Source organism: Aulonocara stuartgranti (assembly GCF_965226115.1).
Source record: "Aulonocara stuartgranti genome assembly, chromosome: 17".
Taxonomy (NCBI): domain Eukaryota; kingdom Metazoa; phylum Chordata; class Actinopteri; order Cichliformes; family Cichlidae; genus Aulonocara; species Aulonocara stuartgranti.
The window spans coordinates 17,116,393-17,142,383 of record NC_138953.1 but is presented as its reverse complement, the minus strand read 5'-3'; the positions used below and the strand labels follow the sequence as shown (position 1 = coordinate 17,142,383).

The window sequence follows — 25,991 nt, the reverse complement described above, 5'->3', positions numbered from 1 at the left end:
ACAATTCCAACCCTGCTCCTTTACCCGGGCTTGGACCGGCAAAAGTGACCCGAAATAGGCACTCTGGTGGAGTTACTTTGTGTGTGTGTGTGTTTATAAGTAGTTTTAAACCTTGTGATCCACAAAACAGCATAAGAGTAAAAGAAGAACTAACTGCGTTACAGGACCCACTGCTTGTTGAGAAAGAAATTTAATTTGTAGTTCTAAATAAACTCTAAATGCATTTAGGACGTTTTTTACTCACTTTGTCTCTTCCACGATGTTATTTCTCTCTCCAACAACATAGGTTACAATTAGATTAGCATGACCAATTCTGCAAATTAGGCGATGACGTCATTTAGCGACTTCTAGCGACTTTTAGGACAACCAATAGCGATTTTCCTTACTGAGGAGTTGGCAACACTGGGTCATCTACTGATTGGAAGATTAGTGGTTCGATCCCTGGCTCCTCCAGTCTGGATGCCAAGTATCCTTGGGCAAGATACTAACCTCAAGCTGCTCTCTGATGCATCCATCAGTGTATGATAGCTAGGAAGCACTAAAAGCTTAGAAAAAAGGGTTCTTGGGTGAATGTGGTATGTTGTATAGAGGGCTTTGAGTACTCTGGGAGAGTAGAAAAGCACTATATAAGCATCAGTCCATTTACTTATTGATAACATTGCACTCACGTTCGACATAAACTGCTTCCTGTCACAGGGTGACGGGGTGACCAAACAAACATCTCCTTGGGGGCTGGAACATGACCTTCCCTTGCAGATGTTTTCCCAAAGTTCAGCACTGTGATCTGAATATAAAACAGGAAACACAAACACAGCGAGGTCTGTGTGCCATGGAGTATTTTAACCCTTTACTACCTCAGGCTCTGTGGCTTTTAAACCCCAAAACACAATACGCCAAAAATTGGTCCACCTCAAGGATCAGGTCCCCCGACACAAACAGAGTAATATAGTGTACGCTGTTAAGTGCCAGCTTGATTGCCATGATTTATTCATTGGTGAAGCCAAACAACCTCTGGTGAGGCGGATGGCACAACAACAAAAAAAAGAGCTAACTTGTCAGGCCAAGACTCCGCAGTCTTTTTACACCTACAGGCCAGTGGACACTCTTTCAATGATGAGGACGTAACATCCTGGACAGGGAGGAACGCTGGTTTGACTGGAGAGTCAAGGAGGCCATTTACATGAAAAGGGAAAGACCATCTCTGAATCGAGGAGGGGGCCTAAGGGTACATCTTTCACCATCTTATGATGTTGTGATTGCAGCCATTCCCCAACTCTCTGTGAATAGTACTCATTGCAATTGATCAGTGGTCTTTGATCAATGATCATGACAATTTGCATATTGATGATCAAGAAACTGGCCTCACAGCCCATTGTTCTTTCAGTGGGCTGGTTTCAGTCATTGTGCAAATGTACTTTTTATAATGTTGGGGAAACGTGCAGTCAGCTGAGACTGAAGAAATCACTTGGATGAGTGACGAAATGTTTCTCCCACTGAAAACGTTCAGATGAACAGAACAAACCTTTTGGGATTTACTTACCAGGATGACTGAGCATCCATTAAGACCCTTTACTAGTTGAAACATTTTAGCAGGTTGACTTGCACAGTATGACAGGAAGTCAGCATGTGACTTAGTGGGACAGAGGTGTTCATCAAATAGCTGATGAACCTGTTCTCACAGCAGGAATTACTGCAGGTGACTTGTGAGGAGGCGGAGCCTTATCACACACACAGGAATATCTCTTACCTCACAGTGACTTCACAGGAAGCTAGCGGTTAACATAAAAACACCTGAGTTCGCACCTGCAGGTGACTCAAATGTTTAATGATGTTTCCCACAGACACTGAGAACTGATGACATCGCAGTGAGATCACTGCGTGTGAACCAATGATCTCTTCCCCGTGAAGAACAAACAGCGCCGAGGTCGAGCTGCTGATAAAACCCACTGTAAATAGTGAAACGACTCATCACTCCCGTCGGCCTTCAGCTGGCCTTCAGCCGACCTTCAGGCGACACTGACATGTTTCTGTGTAAACAAAGAGCAGGTTTAAAAGGCAGCATGATGCCTTCAATGTCACTCTCTCTGATGAGGATGACGACTCTCTCTGCTCCACTCCAGAGGATGATGGTGATGATAATGATGATGGTGGTCTTTGTTTTGGTGACACCTCTTCCTTCTCCATGTGGACGTCTCAGGTAAGGTACAGGTGTCAGCTGGACTTCCTGTTTGTGTGTGCTGATTACAGAGATGTTTTCTGTTCTTTCCACAGACGTGAAAATGTGAACATGTCAAATCCTCATCTGGCCGATCACAACAACACCAGGTGAGTCTGACAGAAACTCTGGGTATTCCTGCACCAGCTTGTTAGAACTTTGAAGTAACATCAGGTATGAACATGTCATCTTGCTAAACTACATCCAGATAAACTCCCAGTCTTCTTCTTCTCTTTACTCATTTCACATGTTTGTTGTAAAGAAATCAGATTACTTGGTGGAGTAAATGTGTACCAATCGACCTGCTGATTGATTGTTAAATGATCAATGATGAATCAACATGTTTACTAATAATTTCCAATCATTCAGCTCACTGATCATCAGTTCATTAAATCTTTTTGACTGATCTTCAGGTGTGAAACTCTGACAGATACAAAAGTAACTGTCTTGATGCATGCTCAATCATCCTAATAAGGAAAAGTTGATTCTGTTTATTTGGACGTAGCCTTTTTAGTGGGAGAAACACTTCATCACTCACCCAAGTGTCCTTTTCAGTCTCAGCTGACTGCAGATTTCTAACCTTATAAACAGTACATTTGCCTTAATGACTGAAACCAGCACCACAGACGAACAATGAGCTGTGACGCCAGTTTCTTGATTATTGGTTAATGGCCATGAGTGCCATTCACAAAGAGGTGGGGAATGGCTGCAATTACAACATTGTAAGATTGTGAAAGATGTACGTTTAGGCCCCCTCCTCGATACAGAGATGGTCTTTCCCTTTTCACGTAAATGGCTTGTGCGCACTCAAGAGTGTACACTATGTTACACTGTTTGTGTTGGGGGACCGGATCCTTGCGGAACCATTTTTTTGCGCAGCGGGTTTTGGGTTTGAAAGCCACACAGACATGGTGGTTGGAGAAAATGTGTCTCAGCTGTTCCGCTACTCCTGACACAAAAGAGATTACTAGGGTTTTTGCTTAGGCAGCAGTTTTGCGTCTTCTCTCCTGGATCGCCTGGAGTTTTCTTTAGATGCTGGCCACTGTGTCTGTGGGATGGTGTTTGCTCTATGTTGTAGTGTCCTGATGACACCCAGTGGATGATGAGAGCCAAACTTTAAGTGACGAAATGTTTCTCCCACTGAAAGCACTACATCCCAATGAATCACTGAAAGGAGCCTGGAAACACGAAATGGTGGTGAGTCCAGGTATTTAAGCTCCATCGGGGGTTGTCCCTTAAGAGGGTCATTGACCAACTATTACTATTATATTGAGACCTTGCCTCATCACAAAGGTGTGGGTCTTTATCAGGGCTTAAATACCTGGGACTTTCCACTATTTGGTCTTAGAACTGAAGAAGCTTTTCGGATGAGAGGTGAAGCTTAAAGAAGTCCAGTTCTTTTCTTTCCAAGCTTCTTAGGTTACCATGACCTGGAAGACTGAGAACCAACACGAACATACATTGAGATGAACAGAATCAACTTTTTGGGAAAAGTAACTATAGTTTGAGTGAACCTACTGAGTTACTTTCTGAGTAACCATTTAAACTTGTGATGATCAATATGTTAACTAGTCATTAGTTTCATGTGTTATGTGTGTTATTAGTGTTCATGTGATAAAAATATCAATTCGCACCGGAGCATCAAGGGTCTCAGAGAATAATCCACAAATACACTGGAATTAAGTGGGAATAAAGCGGACGTCCTGTTGAACGACTGAGTTGTCACACGATGTTTCTAAATGTTTACTTATATTTAATTGTGTTACAATGATCGCTGTGAGCGGTCAGTGGAACATCCACTTGTTTATCACCTCCTCAGTAAGAGAGGATTTGTGTTGAAGATGATGTAGCCCATAGGTGTCAAACTCTGGCCCGCGGGCCAAATTTGGCCCGGAGCCTAATTACATTTGGCCCGCGAAGCCATACCAAATTACTATTAGAGCTGGCCTACTGGTATTAAACAGCTAATATATATATTGTTTAGTATTAAGCTTTGCTTGTTCCACATTCAGTTTTTCAGCAAAACTTGTTTGAGTCCATAAGAAAAGATTCATTCTCATATCTGGAGGAAGATTTTTTTTTCAATAAATATTAACGTTAGCCCGCGACTTTGTTCCAGATTTGAATTTTGGCCCACTGTGTATTTGAGTTTGACACCCCTGATGTAGCCAGTCTATTTCCTGTTTCAGACTCGAGGCTAAAAAAAAGTCACACCTGTGAAGCTGTTTCAACTCTGTGTGAAAACTTTAATGAGGATCAGATTGTTTAAAGTTTTATTTTTCACAGCAGTGCAGAGGGGTTCACTGAGATTGCTGTGCGGAACAACACAGTAAAAAACATGGGAACCCACATGGGGAACAGCACGGAGCATGCCATGGGGAACAGCACCCCCACGTTTTTGTGAGTAACCTCAGGTTGCACCTAAATCAAGTATTAGGTGTGAATCCAGTTCAGAGGGCCTCTGCTTGTATTCAAGACTGATTCTTCCTCTGGATCACCTGTAAGACTCTGACACACTCACTCACCTGCAGCCCACTCAGGTCTGAACAGGTGCTCTCTGTCTGTGTTTCAGGAAGCCAGAATCAGTGTATGTATCTGTCACCACATGGTCTGATTGGCCGAGAAAACACCATCAGAAGTAGGGAGAGAGCCTGCTGATGTTTTTTGTTTTCAAAAATTACCTGAGAGTCAGGGCACAAAGTCACAACAGGGAGGCAGACAGACAAACAGAAAAACAAACAAACAAACAGACACATTGACAGACCAAAAGACAAACAGACAGACAGACAGACAAATGGACAAAAAGAAGACAAACAGACAACCAAACACCTAAACAGAAAATTAAGCAGCCAACTGAAAAAGACAAACAAACAGGCAGGCAGGCAGATTACAAAACAGACAAGAGAAAAAGACAGACAGGCAGGCAGACAGATAAACAAACATACAGATAGACAAACAGAAGACAGGCAGACAGACAGACAAGCTACCAAGCAGACAGACAAAAAAATAGATGACAAAACAGACAGAGCAACAAGCAGACAAGCAGAAAGACAGGCAGATGGACAGAATGCAAACACAGACAGACAGCCAAACACTAAAACAGAAAACCAAACAGACAAAAGAAAAAGACAGACAGGTGAACAGATAAACAAACATACGGAAAGACAAACAGGCAAACAAACAGAAAGAAAAACAGACAGAGAGACAGGCAGTGTGGGATCTGAAAGACACGCTGATTATTTGGAAGAAGTCACTGAAGTACAACTCAGAAAGATCAATCAAAAAGAAAGAGTCTAAATAAGTATCAATAATTATTAAAGGTGTTCCTAGATAATTAATCAATCAGTTAATCAATTACCTGTGCCTTTCTTAGGATTCGTGGGGCCACAGGTGCTGGGTGTGTCCTGGCCACCTGTGGGACAGCGAACCTAGTTGACAGATTGCAGGGTGGAGAGGAGAAGGCTGGCGACGCCACCGCAGACCCCTTTGGTCCTGGGAAAAAGTGAAGGGAGGCACCTGTTACTACTTTATCATCTTCATCATCATCAGCTCCACCTCACACTCACCTGTCTGAGAGAAAAACACAAGAAAACCTAACCTTCACACATCTGAGGATGCAAAGAAGTTAACTACAATTCTCAAGATCCATCTTACCAACAAACATCCAGTGACAGAGCTGCACGCCACCACAGGTGGAAACCAAAGAGAACCATCTTCAGTCTCACCTGTTTGAGTCCAACTGTGGTCACATGGTCCAGCACATGATTGACAGAGACTCGATGACTTTCAGCTCCTCCCAGTATGTATTTACATCTTATACTTTTATTTTGAAGGGGCCTGTCGCTGATCACTTGAAGTTTTCCTGTCGCCTTTTACGTGTCAGTTTGTGTCTCTGACATCAGAGACAGAAATTAAACAAAGCTATTAATTAACAAAGTTTGTTGGTGTTTCTGTGGAGCTGGTCGGAGTCACACTGAGCATGTGCAAAATGCCTACCTGTAAATGTGACAGTCTGAAATGTGTCCATGTAAAGAAAATCTGTTTCCAATAAAGTATTAAATAAAGTTTGACTCTCCCTGCATGTACAAAACTGACTACAGGTAAAAGTCAGAGGTCAAAGGTCAACTACACTTCTATAGCAGAGGAGTTGGCCTGTGCTGGATATTACCTACATCAATCTTTATTTACAGTCTATGATTGATTATTAAAAGTGCAGCTTGAAGCCCTTCTGGACAATCACTGTGATGCGTGGCTGTGATATAAAAGCTGCGTGTATCACGGGTCAATGATAAAAACACATTAAGGTTTTCTGACTTGTCACAAATTTGGGATTTAAAAGAATTTTTCATCCTGGCAGTTAAACTTCTCTGAGTGTCCCTAAGAACATCTCAGCTTCCTGTCCAGGTTCCAAGACACTAACCATCTTTGATATACAGTCTGAGGTGCAGACTGTTATATCTGAGTGTGTGTTATGTTGACTAAGCACAAAAACAAAGAAGAACATCTTTCATTTCATTTATTCACATTTCATTATGTTTTCTTTTTATTTCGGTTTCCTTGCTGGAGTTCATCAGAGGGTTTGTTTCTTCCGTTTTGACTGAGGTTTGTTAATAAAGCTGGTTCAAAATTAAGCAATAGCGGCACCTCTGGGTGTAAGAACGTGTTTGTCCTGGAGGTGGCAGCACAGGAACAGTAGAAACATCAGTGTGAGAGTCCACTTTGTGATTCTACTGTCACAATCTGAACTGTGGACTGTACCACACACAGCCCATCAGATTATCAGTATTAATCAGTATTGATTTTGCTGACACAGAGATGTGTTTTCCTGTATTCTGTGAGCATGTGCAGCTGCAGCTCCTCAGAAAGACTGAGTCACTGCTGATTGGACAATTGTCTGAAGGAGCTATCAGAAGTACGGGAGGAGGAGCAGCTGGTGCAATCATGATGAGGATGATGAAGGCAGAGTAAGCTTTAAAAACCAGATGAGCAGAGTGTGTGGAGATTAATTAAACTTTAATTATCACTCACTCCAGCACCTGACTGGAAACGTCTGAGTAACGTTCATGTGGGTCGGGGTCAGGCTTACTACACAAGACTGCTTAAATCCCACCCACACAGGGCGAGCAGACAGCAGCAGAGAGAAATTTACCTGGGATTCAGTTAGAAACATAATCAGGATCATTTTTGGTATTTAAATCACTCATTAGGAAGGACTTTCCAGTCCGAGAGTGGAATAAATGTAGTTTAATGGGAGTGTTTGCTGGTACAGTCGGCCACGTTACAGGAGTCAAGAGGTCAGATATGAGCTTTGTCATTCATGAGTAGTGACCGTGTTAGCAGTTCTGTAGGATCACTGCTGTGTGTACAGAGGTGAGCCTATCAGGTGTCATCTCTGAGGCGTGTGACTGTTGCTGTGTAATATATCTGAAGCTGGCTTGGCTTCAGCAACCTTTGATCAGGGGAATCAGTGAAATCTTAAACTCTGTCAGCTCCGTTCAAAGCGTCCTGTCACAGCAGCTGCTGAATTCTGGGTAAATGACGTGTGAAACTGTGTGAGCAGTGAAATGATTGGCTAAGCCCTCGAACCAACAAACACAGAGTGATTTAAAAGTGTAAATGAGTCAGTGCAGGCGAACGTGAGTCAGGGGTGAGTGGATGAAACGCTGTGACTGAATCAGTCAGAGTTCTGATGGACCTGAATCGATCAGACGCTGTCAGCAAGGCTAACAGCTCATTTATTAGAAGAGATCAATAACAAACAAACATGTCTGCACCTGCTGTTTTCATATCAAATCAATCAGTTCATCCTGACACGATCAACAGCAACTGATTACAGAGGAAGAAGAGGATGAAGAGGACAGGCTTGTTCTCTCTGAATCTTTGTTCTCACTATAAATGGAACGTCATGTGACTCGTTCCTGTCCTCACACCTCCCACAAACAAACAAACAAATAAATAAATAAATAAACCCAGCGGGTCTGATCCTGGATCTGATTCAGCACACACACACACACACACACACACACACACACACACACACACACACACACACATAGGGAGAGCCTGGAGAAAACCTGCAGACCCTCAGAGCCTCCTCTGAGAAAGAACCAGCTTTCATTGTCCTGCAAAGACAGGCAGGATGGGCTTAGACCACTCTTCTTCATCGAGTGGATCCTCAGCTTTCACCAAGACATTAGCCTTTCTCATAGTTTCACACATATGACTGACACACACACAGTCCTGAATCCATCTCTGCTTTCAGTCAGATTACTTCAAACTATGAGTAACACACTGTCAGAACTGAGATTGCACTTCAGTGGAACCAAGTTCAGTTCAGTTTTATTTTTTCATTTTCCAAATCACACCAACAGTCCCCTCAAAGCATTTTACATTGGAAGGTCAAGACCCAGAATTATGCAGAGAAACCGAAACAATCAGAATTCCCTCTTTGAGCAAGCACTTGGTGACAGTGGGAAGAAAACCCTCCCTTTTAACCAGAAGAAACCTCCAGGCGAACCAGGAGGGGCGACCATCTCCTGCAACATGTTGGAGGTGAGGGGAAGAAGACAGGACATAGACACGCTGTGGAAGAGAGCCAGAGATTAATAATAACTAATGATTAAATGCAGAGAGGTGTATAAATGCATATAAACTTATGGTGGAGCAAGTACATGGCCTGTATTTGTATAGCGCTTTACTAGTCCCTAAGGACCCCAAAGCACTTTACACATCCAGTCACCCACCCATTCACACACACGATGGCAGCTACATTGTAGCCACAGCCTCCCTGGGATGCACTGACAGAGGCAAGGCTGCCAGATACTGGCACCACTGGGCCCTCTGACCACCACCAGTAGGCAATGGGTCAAGTGTCTTGCCCAAGGATACAACAATCAAGACTGTCAGAGCCCAGGCTCGAACCAGCAACCTTCTGATTACAAGGCGAACTCCCAACTCTTGAGCCACGATCGCCCCAAATGCAGGTCGAAGCAGGTACTCAGTTTTGCATCTCAGGTGTACATCATGACACTGCTAATCAGACAGGTATATATACCCACCTGCCGCTTTATTAAGTACACCTTGGAGTGGTGCTCCTTTTTCTTTCAGAGTTGCTATAATTCTTTACGCCACAGATTCAACGTGAAGCTGGAAAGGCTCCTTAGAGATTTTCTCTATCTTGATATGAACAACATCACAGAGTTAACGTAGAAACCATACATAAATAAATTTAAGGTGTGACCCAAAGACGATTAATGACGTAATTCATCTCAACCAGCAGAGCTTCATCGCTATGAACTGACAGTGAGGGCTGATGGAGTAACTGAGGTTCTAAGACTGTTTCAAAGGTTTTATGCAGATCAGTGGCAGCACTTGCTGGGCTCCATTAGGAAACAAATGAAATGCGTGAGTAGGGCCGTGTGCACCTCATTAGCATGTTTTCATGTCTGCAATCAGAGACTCGCCTGTTTGAATCAGGACCAGAACACACCCGCTGCGACAGATTCATCCACAAATGAGTTACAGCGTTGTTTAGATTCTCCAGATCAGTCATGTATGACACATTTGTGCAGCAGCAGCATGAGCAGGATAAAAGGACTCTGCTTCCTCTCACAGATGCTAATAAATGACAGCTCATTAACATGAACAGCGCTCTCATCATGAAGCTCTGCACAGTGAACAATAACATCATCTCCAACCAACACGGAGCCCTGGGTCACACAGGAGATCAGGCACAAACATTCAGCTGTAGCACACACACAAACTTCTCACTTGTCTGTTTCCACATGTGATCGACATGTATAAGGTAAACACAATTATGACCAATTCTTTTTACATTATACATGCTTCCCTTAGGCAGTTCCGTCAGAAGGCATGGTATACAGATGACACCCAACTTTATCTATCCATGAACAGGGGCGGATCTAGAAGGGTGGCATGGGGTGGCAAGTGCCACCCTAAAATGATCCCTTGCCACCCCAAGTGCCACGCGAGTTTTGCATATAACAGTGTTGTTTATTACAATAAGATAGCATTAACAGTTTGAGCGTAGTTACACTCAACAGTGAATATAAATGCTAAAATGGAATACATTGCATAGTGTTCCCCCCTCCACCATTAACAAATGGTTCAGCCCATAGCAGGACCGGCTTTTTTTCTTGTTTTCAGTAACAAGCATGTTTATGATTGTGCCAGAGCACATTTTGAACAACACCATGGGAATTTCGGATTTTACACAGATGGTTGGATGTTACACTGTGGAAATGGAAGGAAGGTGAGTGTTATGAACCCTCTGTGGTCCACGGACATGCTGCACCTCCAAATCACATGACTGATCTAAGCTGACATAGCAAAAAGCTGCAGCCACGCTGACTCTATTTCAGCCCACATTGAAAGTTCAGACTTCAAAGTTTTTACATTTTAATTACAGGCCAGTAAATCCAGAATTGTGATAATATATATAAGCCACGCTTTTTTCTAAATACTGTCGTCACGTTTTTGTGTGTGTGTGTGTGTGTTTTAAGCGTTTTCTAAGGACAGCACGAAAACAGTAAAGAAAGGAAGAAAAAGCCACCTCTTTCCTATCGTACCATGTCGACCAATTTTTAAAAAAAGTCAACACATGGGATTTGGTTGTTTAGGAAGAGGGAAACGTTTTGGGAGTGACGGTAACGGCAGCGAGACAGAGCGAGTGAGTGAGAGAGAGAGAGAGAGAGAGAGGGGGAGAGTTTTTAGATGTGGGAGATTTCTGACGTTTAGTGTGGAGTGGATTCTTAGTGTGTTGTGTTGTGTTGTGTAGCTGTTCTGTTGTGTAGTCGTTTTGTTTTGTGTGTCAGTGAGGGCACTAATGAATGTCACAAAGGCACATTTGGAACGTAAACACTAAGTAGAAAACCAGCGGAGTGATACACCTCCTGTTGTCAGGCCTGCAGGTTTATCCCTGTGCGGTTCCCCTCTCTCTCTCTTTTTTTTTTACTGGCACACATCATTTGTGGGGCATCTTAATGCAACACCTGATTGTTCTCTCACTTTGGTTTTAGTAATATTTTTAAATGGTTGTAGAAAATGAAAAAAAAAAAAACCCAAAAAACGGCAGGTGTATTGGCTGCATTTTTAGATAAATAGTTGTATATGTTTACAAAATGTACAATTATATTATATTTGCATTTCAAGTTATAAAAATTTACTCAACATGTCTGGTGGGGGGTTGTTTTACAGTAAAAAATACTACTAGGATTTTAAGTTTTTTGTGTGATTTTAGATCAGTAATAGTACTATTAATAGTAATAGTAGTACTAATGCAGTATTTCAGTGAAAAACAACTAAATTCAGATGAGCTGAAAAAAAGAATGATACCAAACAAGGCAAGGGGAAAAAAATAAAATGAAACAATCTGAGGGTGAAATACAAATGTAAACTCAAAAGGAGTCAAAAATGGCCGTTTGTATTTCAGACCTCAGTGGGTGAATCCAACAAATCATGAAAAATTAGGTTTAAATTTTCATGACAGTGCAGATTTCTGACATTGTGTAATTTAAGCATCTAACAATGTGATTGTTTTCTAACAAAAAACAGTGTGAAACTTAAGTTAGACTTGTGTTTGTAAATGAACCGCCCCATGTTGTGTAGCTTTCTGGATTTTATACTTATTGGGCTACATATTTATTTATTATACAGGCTATACAGCACATAACATCAAAACTCACATGTTTTATGTAACTAAAGTGTGTAATTATGTGGGCTACAGACAATAATTAAGTTATAGACTATATTTATATGAAAAACGTGTATACTTACTGCATTTGATTTTAACCATACGTAACCACCTGCATATGTGTTTGAAAAAAAAAAAGGCTTTGATTTTGCCACCCCATTTGATTTCTTTGCCACCCTCATGCCACCCTAAGAAAATTTCTCTAAATCCGCCCCTGTCCATGAAGCCTCTAATTTTCTGCTTCTTAATTCACATAAAACTGACGTTATTGTACTTGGCCCCAAAAATCTTAGAAATATGGTATCTAACCAGATTCTTACTCTGGTTGGCATTACTTTGGCCTCCGGTAACACTGTGAAGAATCTTGGAGTCGTTTTTGACCAGGATATGTCCTTCAATGCATATATTTAAACAAATATATAGGACTGCTTTTTTTTTTCCATTTGTGCAATATCTCTAAAATTAGAAACATCCTGTCTCAACTGGTTTATGCATTTATTACTTCTAGGCTGGACTACTGCAATTCATTATTATCAGGATGTCCTAAAACTCCCTGAAAAGCTTTCAGTTGATCCAAAATGCTGCAGCAAGAGTACTGACAGGGACTAGAAAGAGAGAGCATATTTCTCCTATATTGGCTTCCCTTCATTGGCTCCCTGTTAAATCCAGAATTTAGCCTTCAACTTTCAGCCCCCTCTTCTATGGAACCAGCTTCCAGTTTGGATTCAGGAGACAGACACTATCTCTACATTTAAGATTAGGCTTAAAACTTTCCTTTTTGATAAAACATATAGTTCGGGCTGGATCAGGTGACCCTGAATTCTCCCTTAGTTATGCTGCAATAGGTATAGGCTGCTGGGGGATTCCCATGATGCACTGAGTATTTATATGGCTTTATACAGCTCTCTGCATTTAATCATTAGTTATTATTAATCTCTGGCTCCCTTCCTCAGCATGTCTTTGTCCTGTCTTCATCCCATCACTTTTTCCTCCAAGCTGGTCTATTGCGGCGAACAGAGAGCTGTCGATCGATCGTGAACCTCCAGGTCACTGGAGCTCACTCAGGTGTTCTGTCCACCTGGAGGAGAGCTGGGACTCTTGCCTGGTTTTTCCCCAGAGGAGTTGGAGTAGGTGGAGTTACAGATGAACGTGAAAGTCCAGGGGAAAAGTTTGACAGGTGAACAGCTTGTTAATGATGAGGTAATTAAAGAGCAGAACCGTGTCACTTCCTGTCTCTACACGTTGGCACTTCTAAAAGAAGATTAGTATGAAGAGCCTTTCAGCCTCTGATCCCAGGTCAGAAACACCTGCAGGTTGGTGCCATTCCCATGGCTACAGTTAAAAAAAATAAGCAATGCTGACTCAGCATCCTCAGGCACCTTTAGGCTTCGCCTGCAGTGGGGTCTGACAGACACAGCTGGAGGTGACGGTCTTCATCCATCAGGCAGCAGCTAAAGGTCACAGAGGAGGAGGAGCCTTCCTCAGTCACACTGAAAACCTCTTTTTAATTTAATGCCCTTAAAGACATCAACAGTCACCTGACTGGTCACCTGATCTCATCTGAATGATGATCCATAAAAATCAGAACACCTGTCCATCACACACACCTGACAGCACACAGGTATGACAGCAGCAGATACAAAATACCACAGAAGAAGAAGAAAAAGCACCTGATGACCGAGGAAGGAAGGGAGGAGAGTCAGTATATCACTGCTGACTGTTAGCCAATCAGAGAGCAGGAACACCAGGAGGAGGAGGAGGAGGTGGGTAGCTTTTTATAGACGAGGAGACAAAAGTTTGTCAGATGAGACGTGAAGAGAGGAAGGAGCAAGAGATTCACAGAAGGAGAAAAATATTCACACAGGAGGAGGAAGAGGAGGATGATGATGACCAAACTCTGGATCATAGACAAAACAAAGAGACTCACAGAAGTGGAAGAGGAGGAACAGACGATGCTGCTTCAGCTCTGAAACGTGAGTTTGTTTCTTTGTCCACAATATTGTTAGGCTTTGATTAAAATAAACATAACATAATATCATATTATATCGCACAATATATTTAATAAAATATAACACAATTGTTTTAGATCATGTAACATAATAAAGTTGAAGTGAATCTGCTTACACCCGAGCATTAAAGCTGACGTGATGTTTGAGAATGAATCTGGCAGCAGGTTTCAGTTAATCCCATCAGTCTGCCTCTGGCGCCTCGAACAGCCTTTAATTATTTTAATGATGTTGTCATCATCACATGTTTGTTTTCTCTGCCGCACTTTAATTTTTAAATTTAACTTCTGTGTGCGGTCATAAAAACACTGATCATGCTCACAAACCTCTCTGACATCACAGCACCCCCACAGGCTGAGTTTTTTTATGACTGGTGAGGTCACCTCACTTCTGAGGACGACATCCATTTTTGTATCTTGTAGCATGATTGTGCCCAAACTGGTTTAGTTTAAAATTAGTTTCATTTTAGTTTAACTTTAAATAAGCACCGAATGATATGAGCAGAGACACTGCAGTTATAAATGCCAGATTTCCTCCTTGCTGTGACCCTCAGGATTTCATCTCACCACTGTGACATCATGCGAGGCTCACTCAGTTATCCATATGTAGGATCCAATTTTTTTCAGCTTTAAGCTATGAGACGAAACCTCTCTGGTCAGGTTTAGGAGGCGGTGTAACCCAGAACGATACCAGCGATGGGAAACTCCATAACTGTCAGTGGGTGGGGCCTGAGGTCAAGCTTTGTCACCTCTAAGGCAGGCGATTGAAGAATCAGCCAGTGGAAATGGTGGACAACACCGTGGGTTAAGCGGGCCGGAATGATCTGGACCAACTAATGGATTAGTTTTCCCTTAGCTACCACCTGGTGGTCTGTCCAGCTACAGAATAGAGATACTCGACCTGTTCTCACCATCGATCTGTGTTCATGGTGCAGATGTCCATAAAGCTGCAGTGGTGACACTCAGCATCTAGCTAGCAATAAAGAAGCGGAGCAACGTAAGTTCAGAAAACCACAAACTTTTCTCAACAAATGTCGGCAAACAGACAAACCGCTTCAGACACAGAGCTGTAGCTGCTGCGTTTACAGGCACACAAAATAACGCTAACGATCTGAGCAAGGCCACGGATTATTCTCACAGGTGAGGGCCGGTCAGTGAGTGACGTTTATAAACTGGATTTAAAGCTGACAAGTGATGTCCTCTTATTTAATCAGGATCGACACCTGATGTAACGCGATGCAGATGATTTTATGAAACATTGAGCAAAACTATGTGAAGCATTAACTCAGAGACTATACGAAAATATATCATTCAGCATCTCATTGCTTTATAACTGGATTTCATAACCAACATTAAACCTACGTGTGTGTGTGTGTTATCTGAGAAGACTCCACACTGGGCTCAGATGGCTTCATTTCCAGCACTCAGAGTTTTTAACCCTTTGCTGGCTCAGAGTGAGGTTGGTTAAAGCGTGTCTGTGATGATCGTGTGTGTGGTTGCAGGTTTGAGGCTCGTTGACGGTTTTCGGCGCCTCTCGCTGATTGGATGACTTGGTTTAATCATGTGGTGCTGACAGCCTGTGTACATTTTGTCAGTGAAGAATTATAAATAAAGTTTAGTGTTTTTATTAAAAAAAAAATCATCAGAAAGGCTTTTATTGTGAAATTATGAGATGACCTAAATTTAATCAGATTACAGATGTGACAGATGTGCTACATAATTATGACCCATTCATGGATTATGGATTATGGACTGTGTCATGTGACCTGGTGACATCATGACCTGCTGTCTTTATTATGACAGACTCACCAGGAGGTTTTGGGTTGGTATGTCGGGTCCTGTTTGGATGTTTGCAGGTGAGCCTAGTGTACCTGTTCAGGTAACGAGACGTAAACCTGAGAGCGAGGGCCACCGCAGCAGCTCGGAGGAAGCATGAAAACACAAAGACAATGAGTGAAAACCCACGCTGCATCCTCTCACGTCCATCCACCCGGAGCTGCTCCCTGCACATACTCTGCTCATCTCTGAGGCCCACGCCCTCACTCTTCCTCCGTGACACACTCTGATTAACTTGTGGAAACGTCTTCACGTCAGTTGCTATGGTTTCTCAGCGCAGAGATTTAACATGTCCGCCTCCTCCTCTGTTAGGAAAAAGATCTCTTATTTTGGAGGTGACGCTCCTCGCAGTGTTCTTCGCCTCCTCTCTCTCTCTGGCTGCTGTTACCTGACACGCAGGTGTGCTGCTGGCACAACAAACCTAACAAGAACCAATCAACAGGTTGATCACAAACCTGCCAGGACATCTTTATAAAGGAGCGTGCTGAAAACATGACAGACTCATCCCGTCTACCTGTCCATGTGTGTGTGTGTGTGAGAGAGAGAGAGAGAGAATCTGTGTGTGGTAGCTACATGGTGAAGAACCAGCTGCCACTAACCAAATAAGTATGAATAAAGTTTAACTAAATTAGTGCTTCTCTAATGACAGCAGAAAAAGGTCACAGTCACATAGAGTCAGCCATGTGGGTGCGCTGTTTGCCTGTTTCTTGTCTTTAGAGGAGCAATTCTGTGACTCTGATGAAGCTTTTTCTCACAAATTGTCACATCTTTTCAGGAGCTAGTTCAAAACCATCTGACAGCAGCTTATCAATTATTATTGGTGAAGCATTGTTTTTATTCGCTTGTTAATGAGAGGAGGAGGATTTCTGCCAGAGGACGTTATGCACTAGGTGGCACTGTGTTTCAGTGTGTGGATGTCCCCACTGAGAACATCTGGAAGAAGCTTTAGCACCTTGAAGCTGGAGAAGGTCTTTAACAATTATGGTGGGCCTTATCTGCTACATTGCCATGGTAACTGATGTTGATCTGTATTAGCTTATATTCAGATAAAAGATCCACAGGTACAGACCGATAACTTGATACGTTTTTTGCTCAAATGCAGATGCACCTTTCTAGGAGGCGAGGAGTGAAAATGCCCTATGTGCAGATTTTAAACTCCTGTGTTTATTTTACCCCTCAGCTCACAGACTGTATGTAAAAGATTTTTGTGACGCCAGCTGACAGCTAGGTAATTTTCTGGTTATCAGTTTTCCTTCACAGAGTCACACACCTGCTGATCAGTAACATCAGATAGTCCAATAACCTCACAGCAGCCACATTACTGGTCAGGTGACATCATTGCAAATACTCCAGAAGGCTCCAACAACACACAGTTCAGAGGTTCACCTGTCAGTCAGAGAGGCCACGCCCCCAATAATGCTAACTTGGACCTACAGAGAGCAGGTGCTGGAGACAGACAGGCTGTTGGTGTTTCTTTCTCATCATTATTGATTATTGATCGTCCTGCTGTGTTTGGGAGTCTGGGTGGAGGTAGGAAGAGGAGCTTTCTTGGACGTTGTCCTGCTGTGAGGATTACAGTGAACATAAACACAAAGCAAGCTCAGCTCCCTCCACCTAACATAGTTAATCTGCTGCACAGATGTTCACAGTTAGAGCCTGACCTCACTTCACTGTGCTGCTGTTGGAGGGCAGCCTCACACAAACTCAGTGTTTTCATATGCTGCTGAGTCAGGTGGGTCAGGCTCCACCCCTTGTGAAACAAACAGTTGTGAAAAAAACCTGTCTCAGGTGTGCAGATGATCGTGTGTTCACCTGTTGTAAATGGTTAAATGATGGTTAAATGTCCCGTGTTAGCTTAGTTGCCCACAAATCCTTCAGAAACATATCGCAGCTGATTATCTATCAGCTGATTAAAAAAAACCTTAGGTTAAATCGAGCCCGTTAATAAGCACACACACATCTCAGTGTGTGTGTGTGTGTTTACATGTAATGTTGGCCGCCATGGTCGGTGGTCGTCATGGTAACAGAGGATGAAGAGCAGGATGAGAGCGGCTCTAAGATGTGATTGTCTCTGAGAGGAGACACTTCAGCAAACAATAGGCTGACATTTAATAAAACGGGCTCCACTTCCTTATGTAACCACCAAAATAAGAGCAACACAAGTGCCCCCCCATCACCTGCACTGATGCAGACACCAGGAGTACTTTTAACTGCGGATGAATACAATTAATGTAAAGAGGTTATTGTTTGTTGTTTACAGTTGCAGAAGAAAACAACAATGATGAACAAAGAGAAAGACCTGAAGCAAATAGGTGCTGACACTGAAACTCACCTGAAACCACAGACGGTACAGGAAGCAGCAAGGTAAGTCTGCCTTACTTTGAGTACTTGGTTTAAATGCTCAGATTACTTCGAAGAAGCAATAACACAGTAACTGTGTCATGTCCAGATGTTGAGCAAAGCCCTGCAGTTGTGCTTAGGGCCTCCATCATGGACAATGTGACACCTGGTGCCCTTCCAGGTGAGCCAGACTTGAAGGAATACAACTACCTGGCCTTGGTTCTCGGGGTGCCACTGATCCTGGTAATCATCCTGGGGAATGTGCTGGTGTGTCTGAGCGTGCTCACTGAGCGCTCTCTGAAAACCGCCACCAACTACTTCATCATCAGCCTGGCGGTGGCTGACCTGCTGCTGGCCGTGCTCGTGCTGCCGCTCTACGTCTATTCAGAGGTCAGTGTGATTGAGCCGCCTGGGCTCAGGTGTGCTCTGAGCTTAGGTGTGCTCCCAGTTTTACCTGAAGGCCCTCTCTCTGTTTGTGTGCAGTTCTTGGGGGGGATCTGGACATTGAGCACCTACATCTGTGATGCTCTGATGACCATGGACGTGATGCTGTGCACTGCCTCCATCCTAAACCTGTGTGCCATCAGCGTAGACAGGTGAGTCCAGCTGTGGATTCAGGTCAAAGTAACAGGATCATTAGCACATCTGCTGCAGGTGTAATTAAGATTTTGAACTGTCTGAGATGGAAATATTTCCTCATCACAGAGTCATGTGACCTGCTGTGTCCCTCAGTCAGTTTAATAGATTTTAATGAAGAGACACGTTAAATAAAAGTGTGCTCTTCTTCTCTTCTCACATTGTAACTTTATTTCAGTCATGTCGCTGTAGTCACACTGCTGACACCTCATTAATGAGATAACACGTGACTTCATCCTGATTTTTACAGACAGCAGCTGTTAATGAACCAACTGACACAAAGTGTTGAGAAAAAGAAATTCAGTGAGTCAAATATGCCAGAGATTACAGGCGCCAAACCTATTTTTACCAGTGGTGCTACAGTCTCTATTTAGAGCCTCTGAGCCGATAAGAGGCTGCGGTGACACCTCATACACACACACAATTTTGGATACAGCCTCATTCTGCCCACACCTGCAGTTTACCTGAGAGCTAATGAGGGGATCCAGTGTCCAGATTCTTAGTATAGAACATTTTCCAGAATTAATCAGAAAAAAGTACACACACACACACACACACACACACACACACACACACACACACACACACACACACACACACACACACATAGTGGTTTGAAAGTGTTTGCCCCCTTCTTGAATTCCTACTTTTTGTATGATTGTCACACTTAAATGTTTCAGATCATCAAACCAATCTAAATATTAAACAAATATAATGCAGGTAAACACAACATGCAGTTTCTAAATGAAGGTATTTATTATTAAGGGGAAAATAAATCCCAACCTCCATGGCCCTGTGTGAAAAAATGATTGTCCCCTAATGCTAATACAAGGTTGGGCCACCCTTAGCAGCGACAACTGCAATGAATAACTGGCACTTTTACAGTGGAATTATTGCAATCCAGTCACAATGGAAAGGTTTCTAGCATGAACCGCCTTTTTAAGGTCATGCCACAGCATCTGAGTTGGATTCAGGTCAAGGCTTTGACTAGGCCACTCCAAAGTCTACATTTTAGTTTTCCTTAAGCCATTCAGAGGTGGACTTGCTGTTGTGTTTTGCATTATTGTCCTGTTTCAGAACCCAAGTGCGTTTTAGCTTGAGGTCACAAACAAATGCCCAGACATTTTCCTTCAGGATGTTTTGGTAGAATTCATGGTTCCATTTAACACAACAAGTCTTCCAGGCCCTGAGGCAGCAAAACAGCCCACTACCAACACCATATTTTACTGTTAGTTTGATGTTCCTTTCCTGAAATGCTTCATTACCAGATGTAACAGGACACTCTTGTTCAAAAAGTTCTGCTTTTGTCTCCTCAGTCCACAGAATATTTTCCCAAAACACATCTTGGGGATCATCGAGATGTTTTCTGGCAAAACTGAGACAAGCCAGTATGTTCCTTTTGGTCAGCAGTGTTTTTTTCTTTGACCTCAGACCCATTTTGCCTAGTCAATACTTATGGTGGAGTTATGAACTCTGACCTTTACTGAGGCAAGTGAGGCCTGCAGTTCTTTGGATGTTGTTCTGGTGTCTCTTATTACTTCTTGGATGAGTCGTTGCTGCTCTCTTGAGGTAATTCTGCCCCTGTAGAGTGCCTGTAGAGATGGATTTTGTTATATGTGGTCTGATTCTCCCTGTGATCAGTATAAAAACTAATCTCTTGGTTTAAGTCAGTCCAAATACTTGCCTATAAACCTAAAACCTCCTCTGTCTCTCTGCTATTGCAGGTACATCGCAGTGGTGGTCCCCCTGAAGTACAACAGGAACCAGTTCAGTGTTCGTCAGCTGGCTCTCATCACAGCGACCTGGGTGCTGTCACTGGGTGTGGCCAGTCCTGTCATCTTTGGTCTGAATCAGGTGCCGGATCGTGACCCGAGTGTGTGTAAATTAGAGGACGATCGCTTTGTGGTGTACTCGTCTGTTTGCTCCTTCTTTGTGCCTTGTCCTGTCATGCTCTTCCTCTATTACTGGATGTTTAGAGGCCTGCGGCGTTGGAGTGGGCGAAGCCGCTCCCAAGCAGGCCGGGCTGGTCGGCAAGTTTTCTCTTTACAGCTCAGCTCAGCTCTACGGCGAGCTAAAGCCACGACAGCTGGCAGTCAAGAAAAAGTGGTATATACAGCGCCCCCCGGGCTCAGCCCCACGTCTCCCTCCACCGTGTCTATGGCAACACCCTCAGTGACACCGGTAATGGAGGAACACCAGGATGGTATAGCAGTGGTGGCGGACAGTGACCCAATGACGACTCAAATGGACAGCCTGTCGGATGGTGACCCCACGGATAGGAGGGAGGGTGGCAGCCGTCGAGAGAATGGCCTGAAAGGCAGCGCTGCAAAAAAGAAGGGGAGGAGGCAGAGCAAGACCAGCAGGGTCAGCGGCCGTGAGCGCAAGGCAATGAAGGTCCTGCCCGTGGTTGTAGGTGAGTCTCATGTCCAGGTGTTAGTTCAACCAGGTCTTAGGTGGGACTAAATCTGAGACAGGAATCGCCTAGAACTATGGGGAGGACCAGCCTCAGAGTTCTTCCTTCTCATAGTTGTAGCTGATTCTCCAGTCCAACTGTGAGGCACCAGGACAAGGTAGTGACAGGTATAAGGTAGGACCAAGTCTGATATAGATCCAGATCTAAGGGAGGAACAGGTCTAAGGCAGGATCAGGTCAAAGGTAGTATCAGGTCTGAGGCAGGGCTAGATCTGAAGTAGCAAGTCTAAAGTAGGACCAGATCTTAAATAGTGGCAGGTCTAAGACACAAACAGGTAGAAAATAAGACCAGTTCTAAGCCAGTAGTAGGTCTGAGTAGTACCAGATCTGAAGTCGTACCTGGTTCTGAAAGAAAGAAAGGTTAGGAAAAAACAGCCTAAGATAGCTTTGGGTTTGGTGAAGAATAAAGGTGGTCACACCAAATACTGACTTTAGAGTTTATGTACAAAAAAGTTGAACAAACTCTTTTTTTTCATTGTATACTGTATTCCCAGCTCTGAGGCAGATCCAAGTGTAAAGGAGGTCTACTTCTGAAGTGGGTGCAAATCTGATACAAATGGAGGTTTGAAGCAGCAACAGGTCTAACGTTTCCAGAGATATTTCTATAAAACTAAAGCTCTCAGAAGTGTAACTAGAACACATGGGGCCAGAACAGCTTTGAAGGTCTACATACATTCTTTTGACTCAGCTCTTACAGTGCATTCACACCAAACCTGTTTTACCTTACTTAACTCAAATAGTTTTTACTTTCTCTGTGTAAAAGCAAGATCTAAGGTTTGGACTTGCACTGTGTAAAAAACTTTATATTTGCTGTTAATGCACCATAAACATTCCCTCATTTGATGTTTTAGTGGAGAGTGCACATCTTCTTCATCAAACCATTAAATGAGCTCTGCTGTGCAGTGCCAAAAGAAGACCACCCAAGTCAGACAGAAACATCTGATCAGAGGATGGAGGTGATCAAACTGTGTATTGATCTGCAACATCCTTAACTTTGAAGGATCAGTCGACCCAAATAGAGCCAGTGCATCAGAAACCAGGTCTCATAAGTCAGGTTTACAGACAAGAATTCAATCTGTCAGAAACTTCCAACTATTATTAACAAGCAAATGAGCGCAGACACAGTTTCAAACATCATTATGTTCAAAGTTGTTGCATTAAGAAATGGACATTGAGATAAATGTGAACACAAAAGCTCATCAGCACGGCTTGTTGTTGTGTCTTTTCATCTAAACGAGAGCTGTCTCTGCTGGACGTCTCTGCACTAACCGTAATGTTTTGTTGAGTGAATCTCAGTAAAAATAGAAACCTCCTCTTGTATCTCTGTGGAAACTGCTTTAATTCACACCACAAAGTGTTTAACACTCACAGCTCATCCAAAACCATGAGGCTGAAGGTGGTGTGAAGGATTTAGTTAAAGAGAAAACATGCAATTAGAGCTTCAAAGGAACATCAAACAGATCAAGTGTTGAGTAAAAACAGAGGTAGGAGTCATTTTGGATAAACTGGTCTGCAGGAAGACTGGAGTCTCTGTGAATTTAAACTTCTTTCCCTAAAATGTAATTCACCAGGTTTATTCAAAATTCAAACTTAATAGTCATTGTTAATAGGGCTGGGCCATATTATACCGTTCACGGTAATACCGGTATAATGTTAGGCAACGATAGGAAAATGAAATATCGCGATAGAATGGGAGTAAAACGCGCATGCGCAGTGCCTTTGTTTTCATACGCACATGGCCGGTTGTTGAGTGAAACTGATGAACCAGAATTGGTTTGTAAAAATGGTGCAACTTCCGTGATGTGGAACTGGTTTGGTGTTTGTCCGTCAGATACACAACAAAGCACATTTTTTTGCAGAACATGCAAGCGGCCGTTGTTATTGTCGTATTTGTCGGACTAAGATGCTCTTAAATCTGGGAGTAATCTGGGTCCTAAACTCCGTATGCTTCAGGTCAAACAACACTGCAGCATCACTTAGAGTTAAAAACTGTCTAAATTCTTTCATCTTTAATAAAACGATCAGCATTGCTGCTTTACCAGGTGTAACTATAAAGTTTAACTTCCAGGCATCCATGAAAACAAAAGTTATTACATTTAACGGAGTTAGAAGTTAGCAGGAAGCTAGCGGAAGTTAGCTCGCTAGTTTCGCTAGTTACCTAAGCATGATATTGCATGTTCTGACTGAGAGATTTCTGAAAAAAATCAAACGTACAGCTCTGCTATCACTTCCAACATAAATGAAGACAGGAAACTAAACAGCAGTGACGTTTGTAGGGTTACTGAAGTTGGGCTAGCTGGTATATAATGATGTGCTACGTGATCGCTAGCGACACAGCTATGTTAGCATAACATAAACAGTGAAGCTGGAGGACGAACACTAACACTTTTCCACTTATAAAAGTGAACGTGAAGGTTCTTCATGGTTAGAGACAAATGCAATCGCATGGCAGGATGCTGTAAACGGACCAAACTTCAGTCAGGAGAACAACTGAGATAATCCATCCACAATACGAGGTTAGTCATTAATATACTGCAACAACATGGGAATAGAGCAGCTGCCAGAGAATTCAACATTAATGAATCAATGGTACAGAAGTGGAGGAAGCAAGAAGAATGAGTTTAATAAAGTTTGATTTATCTGACTGCTTTGTTTCGCTTAATGTGCCTTATAATCCCGTGCACCTTATGGTCCAAAAAATACGTACTGCACACTGCAGTTTAATGTTGCAAAGCACCTCTTTTTAACTTCAGTGGATATTATACATGGTTATGCTCAGGATATGTCAGCCCATTTCTAGTGGAAATGCCTTTTGGTTAAACTTTCAGCAAGGAATTTGCATTTGCACTGTTACATTTTTATAAAGCTTTAATGTACATAAAAGCCAGCTTCTTGTTTAAGTGAAAATAAATGGAAGGTTGTCTTTTTGCGCTAGTAATGTTGTGGAGTTGTATTTTGTCTCGCATCAATTATATCGTCAGTTATATCGTTATCGCAAATTTTCAAATATATATCGTGATAAATATTTTTGGCCATATCGCCCTGCTCTAATTGTTAATCTCTGGCACACTTCCACAACAAGTCTTTGTCCTGTCTTCCTCTCCTCACTCCAACCGAACACGGCAGATGGCGGCCCCTCCCTAAGCCTGGTTCTGCTGGAGGTTCCTGCCAGTTAAAGGGAGTTTTTCCTTCCCACTGTCGCCAAAACACTCGCTCATAAGGAGTAATATGATTGTTGGGGTTTTCTTTGTTTTCATTGTATTATTGTAGAGTCTTTACCTTACAATATAAAGTGCCTTGAGGCAACTGTTGTTGTTATTTGGGCTATATAAACAAAACTGAACTGAAACTCTCTCTCTGTGTCTCAGGTGTGTTTCTGGCCTGCTGGACTCCGTTCTTTGTTGTCCATGTCACCAAAGTTTTGTGCCAGTCATGCAACATTGGTCCCACACTCATCTCCGTGGTAACTTGGCTTGGCTATGTGAACAGCGCTGTCAACCCGATTATCTACACGGCCTTCAATGCAGAGTTCAGGAACGTCTTTCACAAACTGCTCTGCTGTCAGACGTGAAAGCAGATCAACATCCAACAGGAAGAAGCCCCAGCGTGGAACTCAACTCGACTCAAACACTCTCAGACTTCTTAAGGTTTTAATGTGTGCGTGCTCTTATTTTAAAAGTTTGGAGATGTTACAGCCCAGAGGCATAAAACCTGCAAACATGTTTCTGATATCTGACTGTTTCCGTGTTTAAAGTTTGCAGCTCATAAGAATTTACTTTGACTGTTTGTACAGTGTTTTTGTGACTGAAGCAGAGAGCTTCATGTGGACCTGGATGTTTCCGTCAGTTTTGTGGTGAAGCTCGTTGAGGACAGATGGTGTTTGTAGTATTCTGATCTGTGGCATGAAGGTGATGAAATGTAGCTGAGCAAACTTCTGTGTCATTTGAACAAACACAATAAAGAGATTAAAGACTGTTTGATGGGAGCAGCTGATCTGTGGGGTAACAGCAGATACCCAGCAGGATGTGACTGCCCTGGGGGTGGGGGTCTTGGCCAGGTGAGTTTTATGTCACAGGTGGAGGTCTGGCAGCTCATTAAAAAGATGCAGAAGAAGAGTCAGGATGCAGCCCAGAGCCACTGATTCATCAGAGAAGCGCCAGTTTGTTCACCTGTTCTCGTGCTCGTCGCATCCAAGGCATCGCCTGTCTGCAGGCTGTCAGTGAAGCTGCTCATTCACCTTTTGTTTTAAAGTAATGACACCCCTCTGTGTGGGTGGAACTGCCTGCACCTGTCAGAGCACTCCTGCAGATATCTGAGTTTGTGTGTCTCTGAAGTAGCTTCATCACAGTCTGATGTGATGACCTCCTTCATCAGAGTGGGGAGACCCCTTAATGACCAGAGGTAACCATGGTGATGGGGAGCATCTCATCCACACATGTAATAAACATGGGTGTTCAGAAGTCCATCTGGAAATCAGAGGGCTTTATTCTGCTCAAATGACTAAGTTGTGGAGCTGACTTTGCTTCATCTGTGTGTTGATTTAGTTTTACTCAATAAAAACATGTAGAGTAAAACAGAGAGCTTTTCTATCTCAGCTTTGAGCTTCATCAAGACTCTGCAGACTCAGGGTGTCTGTGATGTAGCTGAAGCATGAACAGCACACAGACAGCAGCAGCTCTTCACTTCACAGACCAATTCCCAGGCCGTGTTTTATTAACTGTCCCGTACAAACACCCGGGCCTCGGCCACCCTCTGCAAAACAAACTGAGAGCTGA

General features: G+C 43.0%; 2 protein-coding genes across 3 annotated transcripts; both read left to right on the top strand.

Annotated features, from left to right (window-relative positions):
- Positions 1 to 1,149: 1,149 nt before the first annotated feature.
- Positions 1,150 to 5,721, top strand: LOC309693087 (uncharacterized protein; the record flags this gene model as incomplete). Its single annotated transcript, XM_082512064.1, has 5 exons — positions 1,150 to 1,225; positions 1,842 to 2,197; positions 2,272 to 2,325; positions 4,502 to 4,615; positions 5,589 to 5,721. Exons 2-5 carry the CDS (start codon positions 2,022 to 2,024, stop codon positions 5,719 to 5,721), a joined length of 477 nt encoding a protein of 158 aa, XP_082368190.1. The 5' UTR covers positions 1,150 to 1,225; positions 1,842 to 2,021.
- A 4,667-nt stretch (positions 5,722 to 10,388) lies between these two features.
- Positions 10,389 to 25,513, top strand: drd4-rs (dopamine receptor D4 related sequence). 2 transcript variants are annotated; one of them, XM_082511506.1, is made up of 6 exons: positions 10,389 to 10,487; positions 18,029 to 18,132; positions 18,218 to 18,498; positions 18,592 to 18,704; positions 20,469 to 21,157; positions 24,585 to 25,513. In XM_082511506.1, the coding sequence occupies exons 3-6, from the start codon at positions 18,259 to 18,261 to the stop codon at positions 24,785 to 24,787; spliced, it is 1,245 nt and encodes a 414-aa protein (XP_082367632.1). In that variant the 5' UTR covers positions 10,389 to 10,487; positions 18,029 to 18,132; positions 18,218 to 18,258; the 3' UTR covers positions 24,788 to 25,513. The 2 variants fall into 2 exon arrangements, with proteins under 2 accessions (XP_082367632.1, XP_082367631.1); XM_082511505.1 differs by lacking the exon at positions 10,389 to 10,487 and adding an exon at positions 13,532 to 13,900.
- Positions 25,514 to 25,991: the final 478 nt, after the last annotated feature.

Coding starts and splice junctions, on each gene's coding strand:
- drd4-rs (XM_082511506.1), top strand. CDS start 18,259: ATGGACAATGTGACACCTGGTGCCCTTCCAGGTGAGCCAGACTTGAAG. Junction 18,499..18,591: donor CGCTCTACGTCTATTCAGAG/GTCAGTGTGATT, acceptor GTTTGTGTGCAG/TTCTTGGGGGGGATCTGGAC. Junction 21,158..24,584: donor GGTCCTGCCCGTGGTTGTAG/GTGAGTCTCATG, acceptor TCTGTGTCTCAG/GTGTGTTTCTGGCCTGCTGG.